The sequence below is a fragment of the Balaenoptera musculus genome, chromosome 15, assembly GCF_009873245.2.
Source record: "Balaenoptera musculus isolate JJ_BM4_2016_0621 chromosome 15, mBalMus1.pri.v3, whole genome shotgun sequence".
Taxonomy (NCBI): Eukaryota; Metazoa; Chordata; class Mammalia; order Artiodactyla; family Balaenopteridae; genus Balaenoptera; species Balaenoptera musculus.
Genome location: NC_045799.1, coordinates 14,136,452 through 14,158,002, shown reverse-complemented (window position 1 = coordinate 14,158,002; position 21,551 = coordinate 14,136,452). Strand labels below are relative to the sequence as shown.

The 21,551-nt window shown below is 50.1% G+C and overlaps 1 protein-coding gene across 4 annotated transcripts; it reads left to right on the top strand.

Annotated features, from left to right (window-relative positions):
• The first annotated feature begins 1,346 nt into the window (after positions 1–1,346).
• SLC2A10 (solute carrier family 2 member 10) lies at positions 1,347–17,516 on the top strand. 4 transcript variants are annotated; one of them, XM_036827123.1, is made up of 5 exons: positions 1,347–1,674; positions 7,445–8,728; positions 9,158–9,280; positions 11,629–11,764; positions 15,384–17,516. In XM_036827123.1, exons 1-5 carry the CDS (start codon positions 1,671–1,673, stop codon positions 15,460–15,462), a joined length of 1,626 nt encoding a protein of 541 aa, XP_036683018.1. In that variant the 5' UTR covers positions 1,347–1,670; the 3' UTR covers positions 15,463–17,516. The 4 variants fall into 4 exon arrangements, with proteins under 4 accessions (XP_036683018.1, XP_036683015.1, XP_036683014.1 ...); XM_036827120.1 differs by lacking the exon at positions 15,384–17,516 and adding an exon at positions 15,141–15,246; XM_036827119.1 differs by lacking the exon at positions 1,347–1,674 and adding an exon at positions 4,532–4,624.
• The last annotated feature ends 4,035 nt before the right edge of the window (positions 17,517–21,551 follow it).

Below are 21,551 nucleotides of genomic sequence, written 5' to 3'. Positions count from 1 at the left end.
CCACTCTGTGCAACCTACTGGCCAAAGCAGTTACAAGCACACCCAGATTTCAAGGGAAGGAACAAAGAATTTTGGAGCCATATTTTCCAACTGCCCCCAGCTATTAATATTTTCAGAATTGTACATGGGTCCCTTGGCTCAGAAGATCATGTCGATGCTGTCTTCTTTGCCGAGATGCTTATCTGTGTCCGTGGCACCGGATTCCTGCTGGGTGAGGGTGTGGCTACTGATGCATGTGAACAAACGTGTTTACACGTGAACACGCAGGGAGAGGCCGGATAAGCCTCTGACCGTGTGAGTGCTGAGCCTGCATTTGTGTTTTTGCCTGATGGTGAGAATTAGTGGGGGTGTCCCCAGCCTGGCTCCTTTCCAGAACGCCAGGCTCTTATATGGAACTGCCCATCTATTTCCACATGGATGCCTAATGAGCATCTTAAACATCACACAGCCCAAACAGAACTTCACATCTCCTTTCCCACCCCAGACTGCTCCTCTCGCTGTCTGTCAGCCCTTATCAAGTCTATCTGCGATCTGCCAACTTTTCTCCAGCCGCACTGCTATCACCTTAGTCCAAATCAACTTCACCTCTCACCTTGCAATAGCCTCCCAAGTGGTCCCCTGTTTCCACCCTTGCTCCCTATAACCTGCTAGAACTCCCCAGTTATTTCTGTGTCAGTTGGAATAAAATCCCATCCTAATCCTGGCCTCCCAAGGACTTAAACGGTCTGGGCTTTGCCAACCCCTGCCTCGGGCCCCATCTCCCTCCACCTTCCCTGTCAACCCCTGTGCTCCAGACACTATGGCTTCATTTCTGTTTTTATGCTCCCCAAGCTCCTTCCTGCAGGGCCTTTGCCTTTGGTCTCCCTTCTGTCTGGAACCTGAGGTCTCAGCTCAGAAATCCCCTCCCCAGAGCAGCCTTCCCAGAGACCCCCTCCCAAGCCCACCCCCAGCTAAAGCAGCCACTGTGCTTGCCTAACCCAGCATTCTAGCTTAATTCTCTGCTTGGCCTTTATCACTACTAGCTGGTATTTCTCTGGTTCCTTTGGTTATTTATCTTTCTTCTTCCCCCACCAGAAAGTAAACTCCAGAGGAACAAAATTAACTGTCTGTCTGGTTCTCCCAGCCCATCCTACAGGCCTAGGACACTGCCTGAGCGCAGGTGGGACGTGTCCAAACCTAAGTGTCCAGTGAATGGAAGATGAATGTGGGAGAGTGAACGGCTGAAGTGGGTATGTGTGAGTCACAGTGTAGATGCATGAGTATGTGTGTGTGTGTGTGTGTACACACACGCTGGCTGAAGAGGCCAGACTAGTGGCCTAGTCTGAGGCCAGACTAGAGGACCACAGTGATCGGGAAGTCTCCTTCCCGCGGGGAGGACAGGGAAAGACAACTTGTGGGGTCCTCCCCCCAGTGGGGATGACGGTGGGTGGGGTCCCAGCCAGGCCGGGCCAGACTGGGGACGTCCAGGGCGCACCTCTGTCCCGCCTCCAGGCACAGGGGCCCAGGGCTGGCCGACGTGGCAGCTGTGCTGCCGGCGGGCAGGCGGGGAGGGAGGGACGGAGGCTGGAGGCGGGCCGGAAAGTTTGTCTGGCGGCGGAGGCGGGGACTCGGCCGGGGGATGCGCGCCCGGGCCCCCAGAGCCCCCAGCTTGCCTCGGAGTCCTGCTCAGCATGGGTAAGTCTCAATCGGCGCTGCGGGCAGGGAAGGCCGGCGACCCCATCCCTGCGCGCGCACTCTTTGCCCTGAGCTGCAGCTCCCCGACCAGATACAGCCCACTCGGGTGGCAGCCGGGACAGCAGGCCTTGGCTGGTGGCTGGGAAGGGACGTGGGCCCACTTCCTTCCATGCTCCTTTCTGCCCAGAAAAAGTGACCTGAGAGGGCTCCTTGCTTGATACTGGGCGCTTACTCGGGGCCAGACCCTCTCCTGACCGCTTTAAGCCTTACAGCATCCAGCAAGCGAGTGAAATTGTTCCTATTCTGCAGATGAAGAAGTGGAGGCTCCGAAGGGAGCAAATTCATTCATCCACTCGCGGAGCACTTCCCACCAGGCGCTGTTCTAGGCCTGGGGATGCTGCCCTACACAAAATAGACAAAACCTCTACTCTCCAGATACTCAGTAGAGGGGAGATGGAGGTGGGGTGGGGAGTAGGGAATTTCTTTGTTGCTCCAGGGGACTAAGGTTTCTGTTTTTCTCTCTGGATTCGGAAGCATCAAAGGGTCAATATTCATCCACCTACTATGTGGCAGACATTGGTTTAGGGGTCGGGGACTCAGTGGCCCTGTGTATAGATTTTGGGGTCAGAAAGACCTGTGTTCCAGCCCTCCTTCTCCCACTTCCCCGGGTGCATCGTGACCTGGAACAGTGTAGTTAAGCTCTCTGACCTTCGGTTTCCTCATCTACAAAACAGTCGCCATAAAACACCCTATCACAGGGAAGCCATGTGAATGACGTGAGAATATGAACTTAATTACTCCATATACCACTTGCCCATGGTAAATGGTCAGTTAACATGAGCTTTTATTTTTTTATCACACCCAACATTGGGATTCTGGAGTCAGACTGCCCGAGTTCAGAACCTGCTCTGTCACTTTACAACCGTAGGCAAACGTCTTTACCTCTCTGTGACTCAGTTGCCTCATCTGTAAAATGGGAATGGCACCAGTGCCTGTGTTACAGGGTTGCTGTAGGGATTAAGGCAGCTGATACAGGTATGGGTTCTGGAAAAGGATGTGAGGTTGGTTATAGTGACTGCTCTGTAAGTATCACCTGTTGTTGGGACATTTGGAAGCCAAATATATTTGCATGGTTCAGTTTCAAACCTGGTTTTTCCCTGGATTTTAAGGGGAAGACATGGCAGGTCTCTGGTGGGGGAGGGGCCCAATACATTGTGACTCTGGTTGAAATGCTGCTCTAGTGTCACCAACTGAGGGTGCCCTGGGACTTGCAGCTGGTGATATGGGCACCCAAAACCTGGGTTCTTTCCACTCCACCTGCCCCTTGATTCTCTCCCTGGGCAGCTCTGCCTTCCACAGTGAGAGGCTTAGAGAACTGAGGGATTTCCTCCAGTGTGGGACAGCTTCACATACCATATTTAGACAGGCAATCCGTAGAAAGGGAGAGTGGTTCCTAAATCCAGGCTAGGCCACCCTAATTTGGAGGCCAGGATTTACTCCACTTCCATGCCCTGGACACCACCACCTCCCCACCCCAGGATGCTCAAGAGCCAGGATCCTTTCTCTCTGGATTCCCTATGTGCTGAGTTCATTCATTCATTCAATCATTTGTCTACTCAACCAGTACTTACTGAGTGCCTACTGTATGCCAGGAACTGTCCCCAGCATCAGGAGACAACTGAGAACAAACAAACAATTCCTGTTCCTTTGGGGCTGACATTCTGCTTGGGGAGCCCAATAAATATGTAAAACATATAGTTATTTCAGATGATGAAAAGTACCATGGAGAAAAACAAGCAGAGAAGGGAATACGAAGTGCTGGGTGCCATGGGAGTTTGCATTTTTAAGTAGAGGGCCAGGGAAGGTCTCATAAGAAGGTGACATTTGAGCAGAGATCAGAGGGAAGGGGGATTGGGGCCTCTGAGATGGAGGGAAAGGGCTTTCCCGGCAGAGGTGACACCTGGTAAAAAGCCTTGAGTTGAGACAGGCTTGGAGTGAGGAGGAACGGGAAGGAGGCTGGTGTGGCTGGAGCCCAGTGAAGGGAGGCAGGTCCTACGGGGCCTTGAAGGCCACTCTCAGGACACTGGCTTTTTTTCAGAGTGAAGTGGGAGCCTTGGGGGGCTCTGCGCAGAATGATGTGGTCTGACTTGGGCTATCGTAGGATCCCCCCAGTTGCTCTTGAGCAGTAGATTAAGTTCAAATGTATCTGACACAGTCCTGGAATGGGACGTGGAGATACCGCCCTGGACCCTGACTCAGTCATTTGTTCACTCAGTAGAAGCTTTATTGAGCCCATCTTGGGTGTCAGGGTGGGGCCCTGGAGGCACAGAGACAGTAAGTCTCTGTCCCCATCCTGCTCAGTTCAATAAGGTAAACACATCACTTATTCAATTACTTGGTGTGAGCAAATGCAGGAGAAAGCAGAGTTGGTTGGAAGTGAAAAATATGACTTGGAAAGTTGAGGAAGACGTACAGGAATTACAGATTCCCTCAAACTAGCTTAGCCAAAAAAAAAAAAAAAAAAGAGTGGGGGGTTATTTATTGGTCACTGAAAAGTCCATGGCTTCAGGCATGGTTGGATCTAGGGGCTCAGGCAGCGTTGTCAGGAATCCCTCCCAAGGGGAGATAGCCCCCAGCTGCTCTAGGCAGGTAAACTACCAGCTCAGTACCCCAAGTAAGCAAACACCCTGGACTGGACTGGCTCTCACTGGCTCAGGTTCAGCCACGTGACGTTCACCACTGTCCAAGGCCGGGGAACCTGCTGGCTGATCAGATCTGGGTCATGGACACACCTCTGGAGCTGGATGGTGGGGGTGGAGTAGGGAGGTCATCTCTACCCCAGATCCGGAGACTGAGAGTTGAAGACGGGACAGGGAAGGGCAGCTCCCCACAGAGCCGGTGAGACTGATGCCAAATAACAGACGTGTATTACCAGAGGCCCCTTGGGGAGGTGAGCCGGGATGAGGGTAAGTGGGCATTTGGGAAACATGGGAGGAGCAGGAGAGGGACCAGCACATGCAGAGGCAGAGCGGCATGAAAATCTACGGTGTGTGCCGGGAACCAGTGTTTGCAGGGTGTGTTGGAGAGGTGGGGACAGGGGTGGGGAGGAGAGGTGGCCAAGGAGTTGGGCTGGGGCCACCAGCTCATGAAGGGCCTGGGAGGTCATGCTAAGGAGTTAGGACTTAATGGAGCAGGTGGTGGGAGCCTTGGAAAGCTTAAGGAAGAGAATCCTCTTCCCCCATCTTTCTAGCGGCCCTGACTCATTTGAGGCTGTCCTTCACAGCTCCATGGGTCAGTAGCACTTCACCATGCTTTGTGACTTGGGATTTTCCTGAGAACTTTATTTCCCCTCCACATCTGCCCCCTACGCCCCTGCTCTCTCTCACACCCCACCTATCTCTGATCGGCCCTTCTTGCTTGAAGTCAATCCAGCAAAGCTCTTAGGTGCATGGGTTTGGGAGTCAGATGGGTCAGCGTCTGAGTCCTGATCTTGTTGCTTCCCAGCTGTGAGAACACTCTGAGGCTTAGTTTTCCCATCTGTCAAATGGGGATAATTGTAGCAGTACCACCTAGAGTTGTTACGAAGATAAATTGAGAGAAGGCACCTAAAGTCTTTGCAGAGAGGAAATACTCCATCAATGACACTTTTTATTATTACAGTTTGATCTCACTTTTATTTTTGCTGTTCTGCTCTTACCACTGTGACCTGAACCTGTACTGCTGCATTTTCCAGCAGAACCTGTGGACAGTCAGCTTTGCCTGTGAGCCCTTTGGCTGGGTTCCCATTCACCTCAAGAAGAGCCCAGGAAATGGCAGAAAAATTCTGTGTTTTCACTTGATTGCCTCACATGGCCTGGAAGAACCTTCCCTTCTGGCAGTAAGCTCCAGAAACCGAGGGAGGTGGGGCAGAGGGAGGTGAAGAAGGGGCAGGACCTGGGCAGCATAATCTCCCCAGGGTATTTACTGATGGTCATGAAGAGGAAGGACAAGGCCAGCCAGGGAGTGGTAGGGGGCTATTCCCTGGGGGGCAGAGGTGATGGGGAGAAGGGTGAGCAGAAAGTGGGGGGTGATTCCTCTACCCATGAAACTCCTCCCCCCTGCACAAAAATTGCCTAACATAGATGGAGCGAGGCAGAAGTAAGAGAACAGGGTGAAATCTTATTATGCCAAGGTATAATAATGGAGTGGTTAAGGGCAGGGATTGTGGAGCCAGACCACCTGGCTTTGAATCTAGACACAGCTACTCACTACTCTTGACCTTAGGCAAGTCTCTGATGATCAGTTTACTCATTCATAAATAATACAAAAGCCCACCTCATAAAGTTGTGGTGAGAATTAAATGAGCTATTAACACTAAAAGTGCTCAAAGCAGTGCCTGGGCCAGATCAAACACTCCATAAATCTGGCTATAATGTTATGAATCTTCTTGTCAGGTCTAGGGTGGGGATGGGTGAGACAGATACATGATTACTCCTGACGCTTCCAGAAATATTTGTTTACGTATGTGAATTAAAAATTAAGAGCAACCTGTTTAACTGTTCTGCCAATATGGTAGCTGCTGGCCACATGCGGCTATTTTCACACTTAATTAAAATTAAATATAAATTAAAAACGCAGTCCCTTAATCACATTGGCCACATTTTATTTTACTTTTTTTAAAACATAGCTTCCATCATTCTTAATATATTTCTTCATTTACTTAATCCAAGAATACACAGAAAGTAGTTTTATTTTTTTATTTTTTAAAATATTTATTTATTTGGTTGCACGGGTCTTAGTTGTAGCACATGGGCTCCTTAGTTGTGGCAGGCGAACTCTTAGTTGCGTCATGTATGGGGGATCTAGTTCCCTGACCAGGGATCGAACCCACGCCCCCTGCAATGGGAGCGTGGAGTCTTAAACACTGGACTGCCAGGGAGTTCCCTTCTCTGCCTTTTTTTTTTTAAATGACACCCATCACCACCTGAAATTATATTATATATTAATTCATTTATCATTTGCCTCTTTCTACTAGAGTGTCAGATCTTTGAAAACACCATTGTATTGCAATCCGCAGGAACACTGCCTGGTGTGTTGTAGATGCCAGATAAATTTTGGAATGATTGGGTGGATGCACGAATGGATGGGTGTGTGTCCGGGTAAATAAGGGATGGAATGCAAAGATGCGTGGCTAGATGGATCAAAAAATGGACGGATGTCTGGGTGAATTAAGGGGTAGATAAATGGGCCAATGAATGGATGAAAGTGTGGTGGAGGGAGTGGATAGATGGATGGAGGAGTGAATGATGAAGGGCTGGGTGGATAGATTGATTAGTAAATAGATGGGTGAATGAATGGAGTGGATGGATGAAGGAAGGAGTGGATGGGTGGATGGGTGAAGTAGATGGATAGAAGGAAGGTTGGAGGGAGAAATGGATGAAGGAAGAAGTGGATGGATGGATGGATGGATGGAGAGATGGAGAAATGGATGGAATGAAGGAAGGAGTGAACAAATGGGCGGATGCTTGCATGCGTGGGTATGTGGATAAATGGGTGAATGGGTGGATTAGATAGATGGAAGGATGGACGGACAAAGCAAGAAGTGGATGAATGGATGATGAATGGATGGATGGATGAATAAATGAATAGATGGATGGATGTAGTAGAAGGATACATGAATGGATGAGTGAATAGATGGAGAGATGGAGGGGTGGACAGAGGGAGAGGAGGTTGGATGGATGCTCTGGCAGGAAACATTCTGGACTCTGTCCCTGTCACTTTTGTTTTCCAGGCCGACCCTCACTCCTCCTGCCCCTGTGTGCCTCTGTGTCTTTGCTGGGTGGCCTGACCTTTGGCTATGAACTGGCAGTCATATCGGGTGCCCTACTGCCACTTCAGCTTGACTTTGGGCTAAGCTGCTCGGAACAGGAGCTCCTGGTGGGCAGTCTGCTCCTGGGGGCTCTCCTTGCCTCCCTGGTAGGGGGCTTCCTCATCGACCGCTATGGCAGGAAGCAAGCCATCCTCGGGAGCAACTTGGTGCTGTTGGCAGGCAGCCTGAGCCTGAGCCTGGCCAGCTCCCTGACCTGGCTGGTCCTGGGCCGCTCAGTGGCTGGCTTTGCCATCTCCCTCTCCTCCATGGCCTGCTGTATCTACGTGTCAGAGCTGGTTGGGCCACGGCAGCGGGGAGTGCTGGTGTCCCTCTACGAGGCAGGCATCACCGTGGGCATCCTGCTCTCCTATGCACTCAACTACGCACTGGCCGGTGCCCTCTGGGGCTGGAGGCATATGTTTGGCTGGGCCACTGCACCTGCTCTCCTGCAGTCCCTCAGCCTCCTCCCCCTCCCCCCTGGTACAGCTGATGCCGCAGCCCACAGGGACCTCATCCCCCTCCAGGGAGGCGAGGCCACGAAGCTGGACCTGGGGAGGCCAAGATACTCCTTCCTGGACCTCTTCAGGACCAGGGATAACATGCGAGGCCGGACCACGGTGGGGCTGGGGCTGGTGCTTTTCCAGCAGCTAACAGGGCAGCCCAACGTGCTGTGCTACGCCTCCACCATCTTCCATTCAGTCGGCTTCCGTGGGGCCTCCTCGGCTGTGCTGGCCTCCGTGGGGCTCGGCGCCGTGAAGGTGGCGGCCACCCTGACCGCCATGGGGCTGGTGGACCGAGCGGGCCGCAGGGCCCTGTTACTCGCTGGCTGTGCCCTCATGGCCCTGTCGGTCAGCGGCATCGGCCTTGTCAGCTTTGCTGTGCCCATGGACTCAGGCCCAAGTTGCCTGGCCATGCCCAATGCCACTAGGCTGTCAGGCCTCCCTGGAGACTCTGGCCTGCCCAGGGGCTTGGCTCCACCTCTGAGGCCAATGACCGACCAGAGCCCAGGGCGGCCAGTCTTGTCAACCTCTGAGAAAACCAAGCCTCATCCGGGAGCTGGGGACCCCACTGCCCTTCCTCTGCCAGCCCTAAGCATCGCGCCCGCTGCACCCCCTTCTCCTGCCCCTGAGCATGCCCTGCTGCACTGGACCGCACTGGTCTGCATGATGCTCTTTGTGAGCGCCTTCTCCTTTGGCTTTGGACCAGGTAAGTGGGAGTTCTCTTGCAGGTAACTCTGGAGCTTTCCACCTCTCCTAGTGGGAAGCCTGGGGACCGAATCCGTCAGGGTCTCAGAGGGACTAGAGGTGGCTTGACCATGAGAACAATGAACTCAGATTTCAGGGCTCCTTGCTTCCCTGGAGGTACTTCTTCCGAGGGCAGAGGTCTAATTTATGTTTGTAGTATTTTCTTTCTTATAAAGGCCCCAAATTGTCTAAGCTTCAGGCCTCATAAAACCAGAATGTGCTCCTGGATAGCTCACTCAGAAGGGTTTAGCTGGAAAGGAATTTAATGAATAGGGTGACCAACCATCCCAGTTTGCCCAGGACACTGAAAGTCTGATGTCCCGGGAAACCCCTCAGTTTTCTGGGCAAACCCAGCTGCAGCCTAAGAGTCCTCCTTGCTCTCCTGTCCTAGTGACCTGGCTTGTCCTCAGCGAGATTTACCCCGTGGAGATCCGAGGGCGAGCCTTTGCCTTCTGCAACAGCTTCAACTGGGCTGCCAACCTCTTCATCAGCCTCTCCTTCCTTGACCTCATCGGTGAGTCCTCTGACCTAATTCCTTGGTCCGGTTCCTTCAAGATCCAGAAACAACTGCCTCCAGACAGAGCCTGGGCCTCCATATCGTCCAGGTATAAGTCACAGAAAACCCCGTGCAAACCAGTTTGTGAACGAAAGGTAATATTTTTGTCTTAAATCATGAAAAGAGGATGGTAGTTTGCTTCAAGCACCACTGATCCAGAGGCTTCAACAAAACTGTGGGCCAGCTTTCATGCTCTCTTGGCTCTGCCTCCTGTGCCGTGGGCTTCATTCCCAGGCAGACCCACCTCCATGCAAAGATGACCACGAGTGGGTCTCTTCATCTTGGCAGCCCCAGGGAAGGAGAGCATGTCTTTCTCAGTGGCTGTCACTCATGTCCTGGGGCTGATTCTCATTGGCTCAGCAAGATCACGTGCCCATCCCTGACCCAATCACTGTGTCTGGAGGGCTGGAATAGTCTGATGCCCAGGCCTGGGGCCATATACCCACTCTGGAGACCCAGGGAAGGGGAGGACAGACAGCCCCACCCAACTGTATGGACTGAGAGTTGTGGGAGGGTGCCCCAAATGAAAATTGAGGGGCTAGAACAAGGAAAAGGAGGGCTGGGAGGCAAAGACAACAGAAGATATGACCTGTGAGCTTTCTACTTCATTCCAGGCCCCATCAGCTGGGGGGGGGCTGGCTTTATTGACAGCCTGGGAGTTGAGGCTGAAGGGGGGTTAGAGCTGAAGCATCCAGTTCTCCTCTGTCCAGGAAGTCATCTCCGATTGGTGGTGGGGGCATGGGGGTTTGGGAGACCTGAGTGTGCCCCCTTCGAGACAAGTCCCTTCTCCTCTCTGTAGCTGAAAGTTTCCACTCTTAAAGCGGAGGAGTTAAAATTTTTTTTTTGCAGCAGAACTATTCTTCAAATAAAACTTTGTGCAGAGGCTCCACGGAAGCGTCTGACAACATCCAGAACCCTCAGACATGCTGTAAAATCCTCCAGGCCAGATAAGAGGCGAAGGTCTACCCCAGCCCTGGAGAGAATGTGTCTGAGACCAGCAGATGCAGGAGCCACAACCTTTTTGTTTTGTTCTAAACCAGCTTAAACTGGGTCATGCCCACCTGCCAGCAGGAAGGTCTTCTCAGATCTAGTTTGGGTGACGTCTTCTCTTCCTGACTAGCCTTCAGACCCAGTCTGGGCAGTGATGGGGTCAGGTGGGAATTATATAGGCCCAGAACACCAGGGAAGGGTCTCTGAGATGCTGAGGATGTTCCTGACCCAAGGCCAGTGGTCATCGAGGCCAAAGTGGGCGGGGCTCCTTCACTGCGGGGCCCCAAGGCACAGTTCTTAGGGTTTAGTTATTTTCCCATTTCCCGCGCCCAAGTGTTTCCTCTTCAAAGGAGGAGCCCTGGGGGACTGTGGGAAATGCTGGTAGAAGAACCCAGCCACCGTGCCTGTCTCCCATACACAGTCTTTGGGAGTCCAAGCTTCTCCCTGGTGCCTTAGTCTTCAAGCATCCCTTTTATGTGGGATGAATGAGTGAGAAAGAGAGAGGAAGGAGGCAAGGAAGGAAGGGAGGGAAAGAGGGAGGGAGGGAAGGAGAGAGGGGAGGAGGGAGGTAGGGCTTATTAGAACTGTATCATATCCCTATCATCCCCATCTCACAGACTGGGAAATACGTCCTTCCCAAGTCTAGCCAGGCAGTTAGTTAGAAGACTAGAACCCCGTCTTCCTTCTCCCAGCCCAGCACTCTCTCTGCTGGTATAAGGATTAAGTGGAGGTCAAGCTGGTTAAGGGTGGCTGCTTGGAGGAGGTGTGGCCCTGGCTGTTAGAGGTGAGAATGGTGTCTGAAACGTAATTAGTGCTTCTGCCTCCACAGCCTTCTGGATGGAGCTGAGGCTTCTGCCTTCTCTCGCAAACCAGTCACACGCCAAATTGGCTGAATGCTTGATTCATTGAAAAACCAGTTCATGGAATTTCTGAGGATGGTTTTTCGGAGCTGAGCTTTGCCAGGGCTGCCCCCGCAGCTGTTTGGCTGCTGAGGTGGATGTCATTTTCCCTCCATGCACATTTTCAGGTGCCAAGTGTGCACCTCTGGCTAGTATTTCGGGTGTGGGTGAGTGGGTGAGCGGGCTTTCCCATAAAGACACCATGTTCTAGATGTTTGTGGATTTGGGCCCTGGCCCTTTGCCTGCCTCTGGGACAACCAGTCCTACTCCTGCTTTAAGGTACTTTTATCTGACAGCGTGTTAGTCATACTGCAAATCTACCATCTAGAGGATCTGCTTTGGGTGAACTGATTTCCAGTGTTCGAGGAGTTGGCCCAGGCTGTGCCCTGCCCACACTCCCAACCCCGTTTTTCCCAGGTGCCATTGGCTTGTCCTGGACCTTCCTGCTCTACGGGCTGACTGCTGTCTTCAGCCTGGGCTTCATCTATTTTTTTGTCCCTGAAACAAAAGGCCAGTCGCTGACAGAGATAGACCAGCAATTCCAGAAGAGACGGTAAGGGGGCCAGGGCTGGCCTGGGGGGAAGAGTGGCATCAAACCCTGAGCACTTTGCTTCAGGATTTTAGTCATTACACTTTCCCTTTGCAAAAGAGTGTTTTTCTTCTCTTCCTGTTGTTCTTACTGCCTGGATACAGTGAGTTTTGTCCTGTCTTCATACATGAACTCTTTTCTTTGAGTTGTTTTGTGTCTTCCTACAGCAGAGTTTTATTTGACTTTGAGCTCAGCTCATAGGAATTTAAAAATCATGCAGTTATGGACTCATAGAAGGTTAGAATAGTTAGATCCCAAAACCACAGAATCTTAGAGTCATGGAAGCTCAGAGAAACAAAATATTATAATCATGGCCTTTTGAATCACACACAAAGAACTGTGAGCATCATCTACTCATTCAGTGGGTGTTAATATGCCACACGGTGTTCTGGGCCGTAGGAAATGTGTCTGAAAATAAGATAGAGAAGGTCCTTGTCCTCATGGAACTTCCATTCTAGTAGGGGAGGGGAACAGAAAATAAATAAGCCAATGAATGCAGCAACAAAAGCATTTCAGTTAGTGGTGAGTAGCTGGAAGAAAAGGAAACAGAACAAAATACATTGAGAGGGTCTGGTTGGTGGAGAGGGAGACAGAGGGGCACAGGGTTGTGGCTAAATCAGAGTGGGTGGTCAGAGAGGGACGCCCTACATAGGTGCCATTTAAGTTAATGAGAAGGAGGCAGCCATGTAAAGATGAGGCAAGGTGAGACTTCCAGGTAGAGGGAACAGCAGGTGCAAAGACCCTGAGGTTGGGAGTGTATCTGGCACATGCAAGGAACAACGAGGAAGCCAGTGTGGCTGGATTAGAGGGAGCAAGGAGGGAGGGGAGGAGGAGAGAAGATCAGATTGGCCAAGTGGGTAGGAGCTAGATCACATAAGGTCTGTAGGTCCTAGACAGGAGTTCAAAATCTTAACATCAGGGACTTTGGGCTGTTGAAATAAAGAGTACTGGGGGGTGTCAGAAGGGACCTGAAACCACCATAATCCTAAGCCCCAGGTTGCCTCTTGTCGTAAAGGGAGTCACCAGCGTCTGACTGCCCATTCTATTCCTGGGAGGCCCTAACAAATTAAAACAGTAAATCATACTAATGGTGAGTTGGAACTTGCCTCCCTGCAGCTTCCTGCCAAGCCCCAACCTGGCCCCCAAAGGGATGCAGAACGAGTCCATGTGAAACTTCAAACCTGGTCCACCCCACCCCAGAGTGTTCTCTGCCAGCCGCACACTCCCAGTTTGTTGCATGACACCTTCTGCGGGGCCCTCAGCAGTCCAGCCATATTCGTTAGGAGACAGATTTGGCTGCTTGGAATAGTCTGAATATAGGGGGTCCGGGGCTGGCGTTGAAGCTGTGCTTCAAGAGGTCATCCAGGGCCCCAGGCTCCTTCTCTCTTGTTGCTCTGCCATCTCTTCAGTGTAAACTTTTCCACATGGCCCGTGGGAGCCACCACATCCCTGAAAGAGGGAAGGGGAAGAGGAGGACACACAACCTGAAAGATCCACACGTCACTTCCACCTACAACCCTTTGGACGGAACTCAGCCACATCCACATGCAGGGGCGGCTGAAAAACATGGTCTTTAATCTGGGTGTCATGTGCTCACCTAAACATCAAGGGTGCTGTTACTAGACGTAAAGGAGGGACAGATACTAGGAGCCACCTGGAATCTCTGCCATACTGGCTTTCTTGGGAGAAGATTCCAGACCCTTCCTCTGGAATAAGAAGCTAAGGAGGCAGAAAGGCAGGCAGAAGCCAGCTTTAGGGTGAGGCAGGAGGGAATTGCAGCTCAGGGGACACTAAGCTGGACCTGGGGACTCAGGAGCCTGGGCCAGACCTCGGGGAAAGCAGGCTGGATCTTCTACAGCCTCAGGAAAAGACAGGAAGTTAGGGGCTTTGGCTGGGTCCGGAGCCAACTTTGGCTGGGTGAGTCATCACTCCAATCCTTACCATTCAGGGGGCCCCTGATATCAGAGGCCACAGAGAGAGAGAAAGAAACTCAACCGTGGGGAGCATAGGGACATGGGAAGTTCCAGAGATCTTGCCAGCAAGCACTAATGGGACCCTCCTTCCAGCACCAACTGTTCTCAGTGCTGTGTTGCTCCCTACAAGAACCACATTCCCAGGAGAAAGTCTGATTGGCTAAGCCTGGTTTATGTGCCCACCCCCCTAACCCCCAACTTGGCCAGGATAGGGCAAGGCTCCTCTATTGACAGTCCTACAAAGATCGCATGCAACAGAGGAGACCTAGAGCCCCAAGGAGACGAGAGAATGGAAGCTGGATGGAGCCACCATCCACTGCTGTGGGGTTTACTTCTATTCGTGTCCTCATGCCGCAGATGTGCTTGTTGGAAATGGGGACCTGCAGCTTAACGGTCTGTTTCCTCTGCTCCTTTAGAGAGACATTAGCAACCGAGGGGCTCAGACCCCCTTGCCATCAGTGGCCATTGAGTGCCATAAGCATGTTCCTTTCCCTTTCACATCAGGTTATTTGGGTTCAGAAGAGACCTTTCCATTCCCAGGGTGATATGATCACCAAAAGAGGTTTCAGAAATCTTTTAGCCCAATTTCTCAGGAATCCGTTCATTCACTTTCAGCAAATATTTCCAAGTGCCAGCTAGGAGCCAGGCACTGTACTAGGCTCGGGGGACAGACCTGTGACCAAGAGACACCGTGTCTCTGGACTGAGGAGGAAGTTACATTTTAATGCAAAGGGGAGAGATGGATTACAGAACACCCAAATGCATGAATAAGATAAATGAGAGTGGGGTTTATATCATGAGGAAAATAAGGCAGGTTAACTGTCAGAGAGTGAACAGTGGATCTGGGGGGCAGTGTGGAGCTTTCCATTTCTTTAGCTAGGGTCCAAGTGTACCATGGGTACATTAATGACACAAGTTGATCGTGAGCTCTTCATGACATTGAAGGACATTTGTGTGCACCTGTTATGTTCACTGCTCTATTCCCAGGGCCTAGAACAGTGCTTGGCCCATGACAGGCCAGCAGTGACTCTAGCTCTAGTGAATGAATGAAAGGATGCTCAACGAAGGTCTCTGCGAAGAGGTGGCCATTGAGCTGAGACCTGAATAATGAGAAAAGGCCATCTTTTCCAAGAGCTGGAAGAGAGTGTTCTAGGCAGAGGGAACAGCCAGAGCAAAGGCCCCGAGGTGGGAACAAGTTGGGGGTTTTGAAGAGCGAGAAGGAGCCCCATGTGGCCGGGGTGGAATGGGAAGATGGGACGGGAGGGTGGTGACACGGGAGAGGCCGGCTGCAGAGAGGGGCTTGGACCTGAGGCTGAGCATGACGTCACTTCTCAGCAGGAGTGACAGGAGTTGGTCTTCGTGCTTAGAAAGGTCAGTCCTGTGAAGAAGAGAACCGGCTGTAGGAGGCGTGGGTGGACACAGGAAGACCAGGGGGAGCAGCTTGGTGGTCTAGAAGATGGAAGTGCGCATTAAGGCAGGAAGCAGGAAGGGTCAGGTAGGAGTGGGGTGGGGATGGGATGGGGATCCCATGTATGGTCCACTCCCATCACCCCCGGGGAAGGCCACCAGGCCCTGTCACCCTCTGACCCCGCTTACTCTCTGCTCTCCAGGTTCGCCCTGAGCTTTGGCCACAGGCAGAGCTCGGCTGGCATCCAGTACAGCCGAATTGAGGTCTCTGCGGCCTCCTGAGGAGTCCATCTGGAAAATGCTGGAACCATGGCTTTAGCAGACAGTCTTCAGCTTCCTGCTTGCCTGGGTGCCAGAGCACAAGTTCTAGGTGGTCCTTCAAGAGGCACCCCTGCTCCGGAAGAGGTCTGTTTTGCTGGGGCGAAAGGGATGAACATCTGAGAACTCAAAAGTCTTCAGGTGGAGTCTCAGGCTCTGAGGGTTCCTGAGGCTCTGCCTTCCTGCCTCAGTTTCCCCACTGACTCTGCGCATCTCTGCAGTAATGAACTTATAGTGAGAACATCTTATGGAGACTTCGTTGCTCCATGGGCTTTCTCAAAGAATCTCGAGGGTACCACCCTGGCAGGAAGTCTCTCCTGGAATCACCCCTAAATCCAGCTGGGGGTACCATATTCTCTGCTCTCTTTTTCCATCTGGTTGGGACTTTCTGGGGAGGGGGAAGCCTGCTTTTTGGCTCTCAGATCTCGTTTTGTTCAACCCCTCTAATTCTCTTACCTAGAATATTTGTCATTCACCAGCAACTCAGATGGTTGGTAGGAGTTCTACTCCTGAGGCTGCTGGTGTTCTTGCTGTCTGACTGGGGATCTCAGCTTTCCCTGTATGTACAATGGGGGCTCTGAACCAGGTGGTTCTTAAGATCTCTTCTGATGCCAATGAGCTGGAATTCTAAGTGCTGGCAATACCACAGATATTCAGCATGGGCCCTGCTCTCAAGTTGCTAGTCATCTCTTTCAGGGATATAGGTTTTAATTAGGGGAAAGGTGAACAGAATTCCAGAGTTGTGTGCACTAAAATCCAAGGACCATCATAGTGCAGGTCATGAGCTCCAGGAGCTGTTTCCAGGATGGCGCAGGAGGACTTTGCAGAAAGGAGATGGGTCTGGGAGCTAACAAACCTGTTTGTCGGTGTGGCCTCCACCTCTTGGCAGCTAGTGACCCTGGATAAGTAACAACTCCCTTAAGCCTCAGTTTCCACATCTACAGAATGGGGATGACTATGCCCACAGGGGTGTATTTAACCTCTGTCTCCCATCAGGAGGGTCTTCATTTGGTCCCATTCAGCTGGTCAGGATGGATGGGATTTCTGCTCACCCTCAATACCCAGGTCCCCCCCTTTGGGACGTTGTAAAGGGCCACCCCCCCCCAAGGGGTGAGTCAGATGGAGACTGAGCAAGTAGCTCCTCTCCCGCAGGACTCTGGCCTCCCCTGAGTCCTTGCCTCTCATTTCTAGATACTTCCCTTAGATCCGGTGGTGTGTTGGAGCTGGCTTGTGCTGGCTTGTGAGAGCTGATTGTTAAATTTTCAGGAGTTTTGCAAGCTCGTTGTTAAACACAGCTGCTAAAAAATTAAATTATTTAAATTTATACTTAAATAAATTATATTAAAACTGAGGTAATACATACTAAAAACTCATCACCTCCTTATTTTACTACATTTTGCTCTCATCTGTGCTCTTAAGGTAATTTATACCTATTGCATCGCATGAGGAACGTGGGGTAAGGGCACTGCCCATCCCTTGCCGGGTCTTCAGTGATCCACGGGGAGTGTATTTGCACCACAGGGACTGGGGAACACCGCAGATCAGGGCTTGATTTGTCGTTTTGTTGATTGTCCAGTCTTAAGAATGTGATGGATACAATGTTAATAATGTAAATTAAACTTAACAGTGTGTTCTGTCTGTAGTCGATACATTGTGAATGGCACAAAAAATGGAGGGGACTATTATCCAGTTCAGCCAACAGGTGACTCATGTCACTGGTGAAGGAGTCTGGACACACGTCTTTGTTGTTTTACTTCCGTCTTATTCATTAACACGAACAAAAATTTCAACTAGCATTCATGTCAGAACTGCATTCATGCTTCAGTGACGTCAGCAACTTCTTTGCTGAGTCGTATTGTTGTCGAGCATTTCTTCGTGGTCTAATTTTGTTAAATCATGGCTAAATTGCAGTGACAGTTGGCTTTGGAATCAAGAGGTTGGCAGAAAAATCAACAAAAACATTTCTGTGAGAATTAATTGGCTAGATGGCATTTACAATAAAGAGTATTTACCATAAAGTGTTTATTATTATTTGTAAATTTGTCAATTTTGTGCAACAAACACATCCTTAATTCCAGTAAAATTTACACACACACACACATTTTTTCCCCTGGAGAGCAGTTATTAAACATTTACCAGCCCATCACTGCTTACAGCTGTCCTTTGGGCCCCTTCAGATCTAATTCTCTCCCCAGGGAGCCCCAAACCTTCTCAGTTCTCCTTTCCTATCAGCCTAGGAGAATGCTCTTCTAGTCTTAGGGTGGATTCTCTTCTTTTTTGTTCAGGGTCATAAACTCATAGATCAGGTGGGGGATGCAGGTGAGTGATGTCCACTGTGGTAATACAATAGGGAGTAGTGAGGTCTGTGGAAACAGGTGAACACAGGCCTCTCTATCAGGGATGACTGACACTCAAGCCCAGCTGGTGCCTGCCATGAAGGAATGTGGGCCCATTGTGGCCTGACCATCCGAATTTTCAAAAAAAAAAATTCCAGCAATTCAGACTTTGGTGTGAAATTTCCTGATTTTTTAAATAGTGGCAATTGATTCTTAATTGAAAAAATCATTTTTTAAGCTCAACTCAACACACCTGTGGCTAAATCAAAGCCTTTAGTTTGTGCCTCAGTTCTTGATGTCCTCCGAGATATTCTTTTCTTCTGGGTTTTTGAGGATCCCAGCTTAAATCAGAGCAAAGCAAGTAGCCAAGTAGCCGAGTAGCCAAGCAGCTTGAATTGAGTAGGTGGGAGGGGTGTTACTGAACAAGAAGGGAAAGAGACATGAAGGGGAAAATCGTTGAAATCTCAAACATATTACCCTGGGACAACTAGGTGTGTGACTTGAGTAACTGCTCATCTGTATAATGGGGACGATACTATTCACTATACAGAGGTGATACCTGTCAATCACTAGTTCAGGGCTGGGCTCATCACAGGTGCTCAAAAATGGCTGAGTAACTGCCCCAGCAGCCTCCAGGGGCATCTGGCCCTGGGTGAGGAGGAGAGTGAGGGCAGTTCAGAAAGGGGAGGAGCATCAGAGAAATCTAAAATTTGAGGGTACCTACTAGGTGGTCAGAAGTTGTGAGCACCAACCAGAAAAGTGATGTGATCTGTTCATTGATCTGCAGGATGGGGACTGGGAAGCCCTCCTTCTTCCAGATAATCCCAGAATCACTTCAGGGAAGCATTTCCCAAATCCTACTCTCATGCAGAGCCTTTCACGTGTGTGCCCATCACCTAGCACCTTCCTGTAGTTTCTCACATTGCACTATACAGACTACTTACTGAATGCTTTAAAGTGATTTGCTTTTCAACTTAAATAGATGGATTTTAAAAGGAAACTATATTAATTTATTTTTTCATTCAAATGCATATTTATTGTGTTTCTACTGTGTGCTGGACACTGTTCTAGACCCTGAGGGCACAGCAGGGAACAAGACAAAGAGCGGTCATTTTAGTGGGGGAGATAAATTGGAAACAAGAGCTAGAAATGGGGTGGGTGGAGAGAGAGGGGGAGGAAGGGGAGGGAAGGAGGGAGGGAAAGAGGAAAGAAGGAAAGGAGGGAGGGGGGAGGGAGGAAGGAAGGAAGGAGAGAGAGAGAGAGAGAGATGCGCGTCAGTTAGTGATGATTATCAGAGAGAACCCCTTTGAGGTGGTGGCACCTGAGCACAGATCTACATGATCTAGAGGAAGCCATGGAAGGATCTGGGGCAAGAGTATCCCAGGCAGCTGGCCCAGCATGTGCAAAGGCCCTGAGGTAAGACTGAGATTCCATCTTGGAGGAATGCCAAGGAGGAGTGAGTGGAGGGTAGAGTGATGGCAGAAGACAAGGAGGAAGTCAGCAGGGGTCAGGTCATGAAAAGCTTCCAGAAAACAAAAGCATTTCAGACTTTCTTCTAAGCATACCAGGAAGCCACCGCAGAACTTTGAACAGTGGACTGACACGATCAGACTTAATGCTGTCAAATACCCTTTGTTGGTGATGTTGGTGAGTACCAAAAAAAAAAAAAAAAAAAAAAAATGAATGTCAATAACAGAAGTAGAAAGAAACCCAGTTTCACTGAATTCTCATGAAATACTGTCGTCTACTGAGGGCTCTGAACTTAAGGCCTCCTCTGTGCTGAAAAAGGGGGCTTAGCAAGTGTGGGAGAGGTGTTCACGACATAGTAGCACCGACCTAAGATTGTGTCTGGATTGAAAGAACAGTGGTGTGATTCAGCACATTTACATGATGTTTGTGAACCATCTAAAATCATTTCCAGTGCCACGGGCGATATGCTTCTCAGTCTTTGGTTAATGCAGCGCTATGGTGAGATGATCAAGGAAGTCATAAGCACCAAGAAAGAGACAGGGGGCCTTAGTTACTCTCACATCAGACCCTCCTGGAGAGGAGCGTTGGCAGTGTCAGCCTGGAACCAGTGAGACACCAGCGAGGTCCCCACAACAAGTGCCCTTCACAGAGGAGTGAAGGGATGGGGGGGACGGGTTCCTCCAGGAGAGGAGCAGGCTGTGTACACCCACTTAGCATCTTCCTGCTGCTCCCAAGGGGCTGGCCTCTCCTGGGACGAGATGTGAAACCAAACACAGCCTATGCCTAGGTCATGGGTCATCAGACCTGGAAAGGAAATCTCCACCCCTACTTTGCAGGTTAGGAAACCAAGGCTTACAAGGCTGACGACTGACGCTCTCCTCTCCAGCTCCTGCATCCGCTTGGATGACCCCTCATCAGCACAGCTCTCCCAGGCTCTGTACCTGCCATCCCAGCGGCCCCCTGCTCCACTTTACCTCCTCCATCCTGAACATGGTCAACCTCAAACACTACTCACCCTTAATATTTTATATCAAACATCCCACTTCCTGGTCACCATGTACTAACTTTTCTCCTAATACTCAAATGCTCCCCAAGGCAATAATTCTCTGACCTCACTGAGATCTTTCACCTCTAAATGCAGATCCCTGACCCCATTGCTTTTCCAAAATCCATCAAGAAGCTCATGGGCTTCATTCTCCTTCTTGTCCAATCTAGATCCCATATCCCAACCTTAGAATCAATCCCTGCAAACACCCTCTTGTAGATTAGTCACACTAATGCTGGATTAATGTACACACCTGCTGCACGTAGGCAGAAAGGTCAGACAGCCTGACAAACAGGTTTCACTTGAAACCCAGGAACTCGAACCTCATACTCACCCTCCAAATGCTCCTTCTGCACAGCAAAGGAAATACTCAATAAGTTGAAAAGGCAACCTACAGAATGGAAGAAAATATTTGTAAACCAAAAATCTGATAAGGGGTTAATCTCCAAAATATATAAAGAACTCAAACAACTCTACAGCAAGAAAGCAAATAATCCAATTTAAAAATGGGTGATGGACCTGAATAGACATTTTTTTCCCAAAGACATACAAATGGCCAACAGGTACGTGAAAAGGTGCTCAACATCACTAATCATCAGGGAAATACAAATCAAAACCACAGTGAGATCACACTTGCGAGGATAAGTATAATAAAAAAGAAGAGAGGACAAAAGTTGGTGAGGATGTAGAGAAAAGGGTACCTTCGTGCACTGTTGGTGGGGATGTAATTGGTGCAGCCACTATAGAAAACAGTATGGCGGTTACTCAAAAAGTTAAAAGGAGATCTATCATATGATCCAGCAATTCCATTCCTGGATACATATCTGAAGAAACTGAAATCAGTATCCCAAAGAGATATCTGCATACCATGTTCACTGTAGCATTATTCACAACAGCCAAGATATGGAAACAACCATTGATGTTGAGTTTGGCCATGTGACTTGCTCTGGCTAATAGGATATAGGCTGAAGGGACGAGATGCCAGTTTCCGGCCTCGATGTTAAGAGGCAGCAGGTGTCTCCTCTCTCTTCTCTGGGAACTTTCTACATTCGCCATAACAACAACAACCATGTAGCCTGGACCCCAGAATGAGAAACCTGGTACACACCTGAACTTGACCTGCAACCTGCAGCAGGGCTGTGCCAGGCAACTCACATATCTGAAAGTGAGAAAGGAACACTAATTTATGATTCTGGAATTGC